The following is an 11,622-nucleotide window of genomic DNA, read 5'->3' on the forward strand; positions in this document are numbered from 1 at the left end:
TCACACACTTATCAAAATGTATCTCCATCATTAAGCTATGCATGATTGTGTATCAAAATGGAAGAAGAGGCCGGGCACAGTGGCTCACGCCTGTAATCCCAGCACGTGGAGAGGCCAAGGCGGGCGGATCACGAGGTCAAGATTTCTAGTCCAAGCCTCGCCAACACAGTGAAGGCCTGTCTCTATTACAAATACAAAACTTAGCCAGGCATGGTGGCAGGCACCTGTAATCCCAGCTACTCCGGAGTCTGAGGCAGGAGAATCACTTGAACCCACGAGGCAGAGGTTTCAGTGAGCCAGGATCACACCACTGCACTCCAGCCTGGGCAACACAGTGAAAGTCTGTCTCAAAAAAAAAAAAAAAAAAAAAAAAAAAAAAAGGAAGAAGAGACTCAGGGATGTATATTTAATTTTTAAAAAACTATTCTGCTCTCATTTTAATATGGCAGAACCGATTGCTTTCTCTTGAAGTGTGGCTTTTTTCCAGTAAAGGTTAATTGCTAAGACCACCAGTGCTGGCCTGGGTCAATCCCTGTATGATCCTGGGCAAGTAAATTAAAGAAGATAACTTCTCTGTGCCTCAGTATTTTTTGTTGTTATTGTTTTTTGGTTTTTTGTCATTTACAAAATGGAGATAATTGTGAATCAAATTTTTAGAGGTGATAGGTTTGCTCATTTCTTGAATGCAGTGATGGTCTCCCAAGTCACACATATGTAAAAACCCATCAAATCACTTTAAATATATGCAGTACATTGTATGGCAAGAAAATTGCTTTTAAAAGTAGCAAACTACCTCTCAGGGTTGTTGTGAGGCATCAATGGCAATCCATAGTACCACAGCCAGGATTATCATGTGCCCTCCAGAGACATACTCTCAGGTGGATGCGAGAAATATCCAGTTGTTGCAGCAACTTCGTCCCACTTGAAATCCAGCTGAGTCATCTAATTACAGACCTTCGCCAGGTCTGTTCAGTGAACACTTTGCCTTAGTGTTCACTTAAGTGTAAGTAGGATTTAGGACTGGACATTTGGACATTTCATCAGTTGAAATAGTCCTGGGCGCGCTTTGGTTTCTCATGCTTTCAAGCACAGTTTTAAAATAAGCCCCACTTGCCCTTTCAGATCTCCTGCCTGGTACAGAATATGTAGTGAGTGTCTCCAGTGTCTACGAACAACACGAGAGCACACCTCTTAGAGGAAGACAGAAAACAGGTGAGTGATGTTGGCAGTATGACTATCCAGTCATACTGGATAAAGTCAAAAGTATGACTTTTGCCTACCAATTCTGTATAACAAATGAAATACATCTCCATTTTTTGTGGTCGTGGTGTGTGTACTTTTGTCATCACAGTATGACTTTACCACTGGTCTGAAAAACTAAAAGATACCTTACTCAACAATCACCTAGACTTTCAGTCACTAACAAATTAATCAAGAAATTTGTTGTCTGTCCTTTTAAAAAACATTTCCTAAGAAGATCTTTGTTATTTAGATTTAGTGGACATTCCTTTTCATTAGGTGGCTCTGTCTAATGGCTGACCCAACACTCATTGTCATCTATTTTTCTTCCTTTACTAACCCAGCAAGTTTACTTTTTACTTAATAAAATATGAATTTACTAGAAGGAAGTTGAACTGAACCTCATAAATATTATGTACTTAAATATGAATGCTTCTTTTAATTTTTTCTTTAAAAAGATACAGTTTAGTGTATTAATTAATTTATTTATAGTCTACTTGCTTCCAAAAAGGACTTACGATATCTTAGTTTGGTTTCTTATTGAATAGAACTAGTGAATGCTGTAACTAAAACAGAAATTTGCTGGAAGTCCCAGAGACTAAGTGGTTTAAATTTACAACAAACTCTGAATTTTTGTGCATTTTTCAAAAATGTCAATTCATGAGGAATTATCAGCATTGTAATTTGTCTGGGATAATGTCTTTAGTTTCAGAAAGTTTTGTGTTTGGCATCATTACCATTCTGTTGACATATAAATTCCCTCTTGAGCTTAGGAGGCTTCTCTGAGAGTCAAACATTTACCTTGAGAGTGGGCAGATCTTGCTTTACTTGGAAGGATACACTTACAGGATAGAAACATAGAATATTTAAACACTGAAGAATTTGAAAATGTCAATTCTCAGAAGATCTTGAACACTTATCTCCAAATGTAACACAGAAACCTACAGTAATAACCCCTAAAAATTGCTTGAATTACTTAGCAAAAGAAAAAAATGAGTGCTTGAGCTGGCTATTTTGAAGTGAGTCAATTTAAGATTTTAAAATTCATATGTAGCTTAGAATCAGTACATCTTACTCTGAGGTTTATGGCAAATCATGGTATTGATGAGACAGGAATGAAATGTTGGATGTACGTTAATTTCCCCTACACCTTCTTCACTTCCTAAACTGGTAGTATCTTTTCTTCTTTTTTCTCTTCCTCCCCTGGGTGGGAACAACAGGTCTTGATTCCCCAACTGGCATTGACTTTTCTGATATTACTGCCAACTCTTTTACTGTGCACTGGATTGCTCCTCGAGCCACTATCACTGGCTACAGGATCCGCCATCACCCCGAGCACATGAGCGGGAGACCTCGAGAAGATCGGGTGCCCCCCTCTCGGAATTCCATCACCCTCACCAACCTCACTCCAGGCACAGAGTATGTGGTCAGCATCGTTGCTCTTAATGGCAGAGAGGAAAGTCCCTTATTGATTGGCCAACAATCAACAGGTAACTTGTTTTCTGGTCTGCAAAGAAACTCAGAAGACTTTCCTACCCAGTTGGTAGATTCTGTAAAGTAGCTTGCTGTTGTCTGTCATCAGCTCTTAAAAAAAAAAAAAAAAAATAGATCACTGTCATGGGACACGGAGAGGAAAGGGAGAGAATATGTGGAGAAACACCTCTCTTAGAATATGGTAAAGAAGTCTGGGCATGGTAGCAGTAAAGAAGATCATTTTTTTCCTCTCAAGAAATTTCTCACCTGATTTGGGCATTTATGCATTTCTAATAACACAAGTTTTATTGAAAATGTAGAAAATTGGCCAGATGTGGTGGCTCACGCCTGTAATCTCAGCACTTTGGGAGGCCGAGGTGGGCAGATCACTTGAGGTCAGAAGTTCAAGACCAGCCTGGCCAACACAGTGAAAACTCATCTGTACTAAATATACAAAAATTAGCAAGGTGTGGTGGCATGTACCTGTAATTCCCGCTACTCGGGAGGCTGAGGCAGGAGAATCTTTGAACCCGGGAGGCGAAGGTTGCAGTGAGCTGAGATCAAGCCATTGCACTCCAGCCTGGGTGACAGAGCAAGACCTTATCTCAAAAAAAAAAAAAAAAAAAAAGGGGGGGGGGCAGGTGCAATAGCTCACGCTTCTGATCCCAGCACTGTGGGAGGCCAAGGCGGGTGGATCATGAGGTCAAGAGATCGGGACCATCCTGGCCAACATGGTGAAACCCTGTCTCTACTAAAAATACAAAAATTAACTGGGCGTGGTCGCATGCGCCTGTAGTCCCAGCTACTTCGGAGGCTGAGGCAGGAGAATCACTTGAACCCAGGAGGCAGAGGTTGCAGTAAGCCAAGATTGTTCCACTGCTCTCCATCTTGGCAACAGAGCAAGAATCTGTCTCAAAAAAAAAAAAAAAATGTAGAAAACTGAACACTTTTTCAAAGTACCTTTAAAAATATAATTTTAGGGTAACAGTGTCATTGTTCTTAGCAGATAGAGGCTGAAGTACTTAGGGGAACAGTAGCATCATGATACCTGTATTTTAGTCTCAAATTGTCAAGCCAGAGACAAATACCTAAGGGAAGGGTATATAGGTGTTCATTGTATTACTTTTTTTTTTCCTTCTTTTCCTGAGATGGAGTCTTGCTCTGTCACCCAAGCTGGAGTGCAATGGCGGGATCTCGGCTCACTGCAACCTCTGCCTCCTGGGCTCAAGCAATTCTCCTGCCTCAGTCTGCCAAGTAGCTGAGATTACAGGCGCCCACCACCACGTCCGGCTAATTTTTTTATTTTTAGTAGAGGTGGGATTCCACCATGTTGGCCAGACTGGTTTTGAACTCCTGACCTCAAATGATCTGCCCGCCTCGGCCTCCCAAAGTGCTGGGATTACAGGTGTGAGCCACCACACCCGGCCTTGTATTACATTTTTTTTTAACTTTTCTGTAGTTTTGAAATTTTTCCAAACACAATGTTGAGGGAAAAAAATTCTTCCCTAAATTTGAAATAATCCATTTTATCACAATTTGAATGGGCTCTGTAACCCCTTATCTTGAATTCGTCATAATATTAAATTCTGCTAATTACACATATTATTTACATTACTGTATGAAGGAATCATTAAGACAACTATTTGGAAAATAAACAAAGAATAAATCTGAGTATTGTTTGAAAATTACGGATGTGAAAAGTTTCCCGTTTTTTTTTCCAGTTTCTGATGTTCCGAGGGACCTGGAAGTTGTTGCTGCGACCCCCACCAGCTTGCTGATCAGCTGGGATGCTCCTGCTGTCACTGTGAGATATTACAGGATCACTTATGGAGAAACAGGTACGGCAGCAAAATGCTATTTTACACTCTGATTAAATCAGACTGTTGTGGATAACCTGAAAGCCCAACAGTGAACAAAGAATTAAAGAAATGTTGGCAAGTCCATTCAATGGAGCCCTGGTTTTTTCCAAGAAAATATGGAAGATATAGATGACATAATTTGTTCTAAAAGCCAAATAAAAAGTTGTTTATATAATACAACTAGAGGGGGAACAGCAGAGCGGAGGAAATAAAAGGATTGTAAATTCACAGACATATTATCAGTGGTGGAAATAAGTGATTTTTATTTTTTCTTCTCTTTACTTTTCTATATTTTCCAAATTTTATTTAACAGGAATTTATTCCGTTAAAATTTTTAAAAAGGACACAATGCGTGCAATCCTCCGTTGAGGGCTTACCTTCTTCCCACTTTTAATGCTACTCTACTACTCAGTGGCATTTTAAAGCTGAAATGTTAAAATAGCGCTAACTGTAATTTTCTCTCAATGTTTATACACTTACCAAGGTTTGCTACGTGCATAAATACCTCTTTCTGTTCAAGAGAGTGCTCTTTAAAAGGGAATAAGCAAGAAGATGTGATTTACATGCTGCTATAAATGTGGTAATTCAATTAATCAGTAATACCCAAGTAGCTCTAAGCCCCTCACACTCTGAACTAACCCCTTTTCATACAGGAGGAAATAGCCCTGTCCAGGAGTTCACTGTGCCTGGGAGCAAGTCTACAGCTACCATCAGTGGCCTTAAACCTGGAGTCGATTATACCATCACTGTGTATGCTGTCACTGGCCGTGGAGACAGCCCCGCAAGCAGCAAGCCAATTTCCATTAATTACCGAACAGGTACAAACTTCTACTCTGGGGTGACACCAGCTTATTTATTCAGATAGTTTTTTACAATGTTCTCCCAAGGTATTTTTCTCATTGTGGAATAGATTTTCCTTTTTAATGAGACAACAAACTGCAGCTAACACCTGCAGCTAACAGAGTTTTGAGCCAGATAAAGAAGGAAGCACCCCAAGGGCAGGAAGTTTTGTCAGTTTTGTTGATATATTCCACATGTCTGCAATAAGACGGGCATGGAGAGTGTTCAATAAATATTTGTTGGAAAAGAATGGATGAGTTGATAAAGTAGGATGACAGGTATCTGCTTGTGGAATGTAGCTTCTTTGTGGATGAAGCAGCCATCTCAAAAATAGGAAATGGTATTGAGATGCCTGCCCCATCCCTCTAAAAGCTCTCTCTGTGTTCTTTCAAGAAGAAATACCTTTCTCATGTAAGAGATCATTTGAACATATAGCAGACCTAGAGAGGAGGGCTTGTCCAATCTTTTCTCCAAGGACTGGGGCTTCACCGGTTTCTCCCTGCTTTTATATGTAGAAATTGACAAACCATCACAGATGCAAGTGACCGATGTTCAGGACAACAGCATTAGTGTCAAGTGGCTGCCTTCAAGTTCCCCTGTTACTGGTTACAGAGTAACCACCACTCCCAAAAATGGACCAGGACCAACAAAAACTAAAACTGCAGGTCCAGGTAAGAATCATTTGCATCTTGGCCGAGCGTGGTGGCTCATGCCTGTAATCCCAGCACTTCGGGAGGCTGATGCGGGCAGATCACTTGAGGTCAGGAGCTCAAGACCAGCCTGGCCAACATGGCAAAACCCCATCTCTACTAAAAATACAAAAAATTAGCTGGGCATGGTGGCTCCTGCCTGTAATCCCAGCTACTCAGGAGGCTGAGGGAGAATGGCTTGAACCCTGGAGGCAGAGGTTGCAGTGAACCAAGATAGCACCACTGCACTCCAGCCTGGGAGACAGCGTGAGAGACTCCATCTCAGGAAAAAAAAGAATAATCTGCATCTCATATACAACAGGATAGATGGGGTAGCATCTAATATTCTTTTTTATGTAAATGGCTACCTTGTTGTGAGTACTATGTAATTCTTGTCCTATGTCATCATTTTCCCCATTCATGAATTCAGGGCTCAAGACCGTTATCAACCCTCTTCACAGTAGAAGTCTTAAGTGCATTTCTGTTTTAACATGGATAGTTCTATTTAGTGATATGGGCATCTTAAATTATTAGATTCACCCTTCTGGTTTTGTTTATCATTCACACTAAAAAGAGAAATGGCCTAACTGACTTTTTCAGATCCTTTTAGCTATGTTGTCTTTGTTTTTAAATAGAATACTTGTGAAATTAGGATCTTAAGGCAATTTATTAAAGTCAAGTTAATTTTCATTTTTTCTGAGAGCAGTATCACTAATTGTTGGGGGCATCATATTAAGCTTTAGAACTTATCCTTGAGTGTGACTTCACTCCCATATGGTAATTTGTATTAGCAATGAACAGGTTTGTCCAAGAGGAAATCAAAGTCTGACTCCTCCATATTTTTGTTACAATTCTGCAAATAAAAATTCTAGGCCACCATATGTTCACTACCAAACTCTAGAAGCCACTTGGAGGACTTTATAGTGGATGACGTGGGTATCGTATTTGCTTTTCACTCCCTTTGCAGATCAAACAGAAATGACTATTGAAGGCTTGCAGCCCACAGTGGAGTATGTGGTTAGTGTCTTTGCTCAGAATCCAAACGGAGAGAGTCAGCCTCTGGTTCAGACTGCAGTAACCAGTACGTAACCACTGCTTGGTTTCCATTTTCAAAGTCGAATTTTGTTCTTGGGTGTCTGAATGCCCGCCACATGTCTTTTGCAATTACATATAGGGAAAGTCAACTTGTTGGTTAGTTTATGTCTTGAGCTGAGCCCTTTACGAACATCTTTTTTCCTTCTCGGTGCCAAGCAAGGAATTTATAGAGAAAGAAGTTGTGAAACTACCATAGTTAGTTGCTGTGCTTTGAATTTCTTTTGCTCAAATGGCCTCAGCGAAATCTTATTTGCCTATAGCAAATCTACAAAAAATTTTCCTAGACCGTCTTTTCTACAACTGGATGGTAAAGCTGATTGAAGTGTGCCTCATGTAGCTGTTATGTTTGGGGCATTTGAAGGACTATGGCTGGACCAGAGTGTACTATAAATGCTTAATAGAGACGAGAAAAGAAGAGTGTAAGAACAATTATAGGGCCAGGCGCAGTGGCTCATGCCTGTAATCCCAGCATTTTGGGAGGCCGAGGCAGGAGGATCACGAGGTCAGGAGTTCAAGACCAGCCTGACCAACATGGTGAAACCCCGTCTCTACTAAAAATACAAAAATTAGCCAGGCGTGGTGGCACGTGCTTGTAATCCCAGCTACTAGGAGGCTGAGGCAGGATAATTGCTTGGACCTGGGAGGCAGAAGTTGCAGTGAGCTGAGATCATGCCACTACACCCCAGCCTGGATGATAGAGGGAGACTCCATCTCAAAAAAAAAAAAAAAAAGAACAATTATAACAATTTGAATCTGACGTTGCAAATCAGCTTTACCACTTCCAAGGTATAGAAAATCCAGGTCTATGAGACTAACATCACATTGTAAAATCAAATGGTAGTAGAATATCTTTAAATTAATATAAATACATTGCCATTGTGGGGACGTTTTGCAGGGTATCTGCTTATCTCACATACACCTATGTTTTAATAAGTGATGCAACATTGCATATTTTCTAAACCAAGAAAGATTAAGCAAGTGTTTAAGTGATTTTCCATTTGACAGTGGGTTAATTGGACTTCGTCAAAGAAAATGGTATCTGCAAAACTGCTTTGCATGTTATAAAAATGCTTATTTCACAACTTGCTTTTCACATAACCTCTTACCATTAATTTGCCTAACAGACATTGATCGCCCTAAAGGACTGGCATTCACTGATGTGGATGTCGATTCCATCAAAATTGCTTGGGAAAGCCCACAGGGGCAAGTTTCCAGGTACAGGGTGACCTACTCGAGCCCTGAGGATGGAATCCATGAGCTATTCCCTGCACCTGATGGTGAAGAAGACACTGCAGAGCTGCAAGGCCTCAGACCGGGTTCTGAGTACACAGTCAGTGTGGTTGCCTTGCACGATGATATGGAGAGCCAGCCCCTGATTGGAACCCAGTCCACAGGTATATGGTTAATTGCACCACCAGGTGCCCATGGGAGCAGCGGCTTTATGCCCTGCTGAATGAATTATACTTCACTGGGCTATTGATTCCCGTGTAAGGGTGAAAAAAATTATTAGGAAAGATCCTCTTTAAAGAGGAATGGTAAGAAACAATAAAACTGAGGTGATATTTAAGTAAACAAGTCTGATAAAAAGAAATTTTGGAGTATCTTGGCTTATAAACAAGACCATAAAACGAGACGTTTGAAGAGGATACTAAAATTGTGGATTATTTCCTAAGCTCTGACTCCCTGTGATTACCCTCACTATGTATAAAGGAAAGAAGTTTGGCATCATACAGCTTACTTATAAAAAGGAACCCAAACTGGGGCATTTCATAGCAGCACGATTCTGAGCACACATGGGTAAGACCTTTCTTCTCTGGTTAGATGTCATGCGCTGGTGTATAATTAGCTTAAATGATTGTGATTCAGACACATAGGAAACAATCAATAGGGCAATTGCTTTCCATAATACTTTAGCTCTTGTGCTTTATTTCTGAAGCAGAGTAGAATGCTAAAGATGTATCCTAGTGACAGCATAAACCCTAGAGGTGACAGTCTGTATTATTGCTTTTCGCTTCTCTTTTCTGCTTCTGTTGGGAGCCAATTTTCTTCTTATGCCGCATTACAGAGAGAACATCAAATTTAGCAGCCATATCTGTCATAGGGTCCAAATAAAGAGACAATAAAAACATTATTCTCTCTTTTTTGGATGGAATACTGTGTGAAATGGTAATCCATACAAAGATACTTTATGTAGAAAAAGGAGGCCGGGTGCAGTGGCTCACACATGTAATCCCAGTGCTTTGGGAGGCCAAGGTGGGAGCATTGCTTGAGGCCAGGAGTTCGTGATCAGCCTGGGCAATGAAGTGAGACCCCATCTCTACAAAAAATATGAAAAAATTAGCCAGGTGTGGTGACACATGCCTGTAGTCCCAGCTAGTCAGGAGGGTGAGGTACAGGATCGCTTGAGCCTACGAGTTCAAGGCTGCGATGAGCTATGACAGCTCCACTGCACTGCAGCCTGGATGACAGAGCAAGACCCTGTTTCTAAATTAATTAAAAATTTTAAGAAAGAAAAAGGGCTACTGCTTATTTTTCCATACAAAGGGAAAGTAAATCATAATGGTCAATAAGGCAATATAACTTTTTTTTTTAAGGGAAAGCAAAAAAACTTCTAAAACCTAAAATCTCTTAGAGTTCTGGCATTTATCCAAATGTTTTCAGTGATTCTGAGAATTGGTGGATATAAAACGCATTTCTCAGCAAACACTTTCTTCATTTTACATCCCTTATTGTACTTTCTCATACTGAATCTTTGCTTGACCAGGGAACCCACCTAACCCAACAAGAACAATCCATTCTACTTCTTGGAACCCACTTTATTTTCCTTTTTCCCCATTTCCTATAAGATAACCTCTAACCAATGACAATCCCGACAGCTATTCCTGCACCAACTGACCTGAAGTTCACTCAGGTCACACCAACGAGCCTGAGCGCCCAGTGGACACCACCCAATGTTCAGCTCACTGGATATCGAGTGCGGGTGACCCCCAAGGAGAAAACCGGACCAATGAAAGAAATCAACCTTGCTCCTGACAGCTCATCCGTGGTTGTATCAGGACTTATGGTAAGACATGACCTTTGTTCATTGGAATAAAGATGGAGACCATCTCTAATACAGTTTCTAAGGTGGTGAAAATATAATGTAATAATAAATCTAACTATTCTTTTCCTCTGCATCAAATACTCTTATTGTAACTTTGTATCAACAGAATTCCTTTATGTTGACCTAAGTTTTCCAGGTAACCATTGGGACAGAATTTTATAAATAGCTTTGGATTTTGTTCAGCTCTTTTAGATGTATTGTGCTTATTTTAAAAGGTTGTGGGGAACAATTTACATATCCGTTGCTTGAATGCATAAATCGACTTAGTTATGCATTTTCTGAGCTCTGTTATCTTGGTAAAGAATATTTTACAGTTTGTACCAGTTTACCTTGACCCTACCCTCATTAAAACATTTTAAAAACCTTCCAGACATACATGCAGAAAACTGCTAGGAACCTAGGGGGTTGATGTAGCTCTTAACGTAAGGTCAATTTCAGGGGAAACTACAGAAAGATTGTTCAGAGACAAAATGGAACATTCTTTTTGCCTCTCTATGATAAGGGTAAAATTATGATTTGCACCTGTCAGATCATAAAAAAGAAAAATATGCTAATACCCACTTTCCTCATTTTTTTACCAGCTTAGTTTAAGTATGTAATCTATGGCTTACTTAAGCTTAACCGCTAAGAGCATTTTAAAATTGATAAATTAAATACGTTGATCACCTGCACTGTAGGAATGAAATCAAGGAATTTACAAGGTTGTGAGTTTTGCTAGTTTGTTTATTTTTTATTTTCTAATCATTGTATTTACCTAATGCTGTAGTGAAACTCCCTGGGTTTCAGTTCATGACACTGCTAATGCTCACCATGCCCTTATTTCTCTAGGTGGCCACCAAATATGAAGTGAGTGTCTATGCTCTTAAGGACACTCTGACAAGCAGACCAGCTCAGGGAGTTGTCACCACTCTAGAGAGTAAGCAATAAAATCTCTTCATATCGACAAACCTTCTGTATAGACCAAAATTAAAGAATGGTAAATTAGCAGGGTTCAGTGGCTCGTGCCTAAAATCCTAGCACTTTGGGAAGCTGAGGTGGGAGCATCACTTGAGGCCAGGAGTTTCAGACCAACCTGGGCAACACAGTAAGGCCCTGTCTCTTAAAATAAATAAATAAATAAATAAATAAATAAATAAATAAATAAATAAATAAAAATGTTTTTAAGCTATATATGTTAACAGTGGAATGAGTCCTAATTTGAAAATCAATTTGATTGTCTTTTTGACGCATGACTGTCATCTTTTATACTCCTTCAGAAAGGGGTCTACTGACCCATAAAATGGAATCACTTCATCAGCTTATAATGTTGATGTTATGGACTAGG

At 40.0% G+C, this 11,622-nt stretch overlaps 1 protein-coding gene across 30 annotated transcripts in view; it reads left to right on the forward strand.

The window, feature by feature from the left end:
• Nucleotides 1-11,622, forward strand: part of FN1 (fibronectin 1) — a 75,939-nt gene that overhangs the window by 46,956 nt on the left and 17,361 nt on the right. For 15 of the 30 annotated variants that reach the window (XM_050751210.1, XM_050751211.1, XM_050751214.1 and 12 more), the window contains 9 exons: nucleotides 1,123-1,212; nucleotides 2,460-2,729; nucleotides 4,434-4,550; nucleotides 5,225-5,389; nucleotides 5,927-6,082; nucleotides 7,068-7,181; nucleotides 8,320-8,589; nucleotides 10,072-10,259; nucleotides 11,127-11,214. In XM_050751210.1, the coding sequence (XP_050607167.1) occupies nucleotides 1,123-1,212; nucleotides 2,460-2,729; nucleotides 4,434-4,550; nucleotides 5,225-5,389; nucleotides 5,927-6,082; nucleotides 7,068-7,181; nucleotides 8,320-8,589; nucleotides 10,072-10,259; nucleotides 11,127-11,214 (1,458 nt within the window). The remainder of the gene's footprint in view (nucleotides 1-1,122; nucleotides 1,213-2,459; nucleotides 2,730-4,433; nucleotides 4,551-5,224; nucleotides 5,390-5,926; nucleotides 6,083-7,067; nucleotides 7,182-8,319; nucleotides 8,590-10,071; nucleotides 10,260-11,126; nucleotides 11,215-11,622) is intronic. The other 15 variants (XM_050751218.1, XM_050751226.1, XM_050751221.1 and 12 more) reach the window with 1 other exon arrangement.

The sequence above is a fragment of the Macaca thibetana genome, chromosome 12, assembly GCF_024542745.1.
Source record: "Macaca thibetana thibetana isolate TM-01 chromosome 12, ASM2454274v1, whole genome shotgun sequence".
NCBI lineage: Eukaryota > Metazoa > Chordata > Mammalia > Primates > Cercopithecidae > Macaca > Macaca thibetana.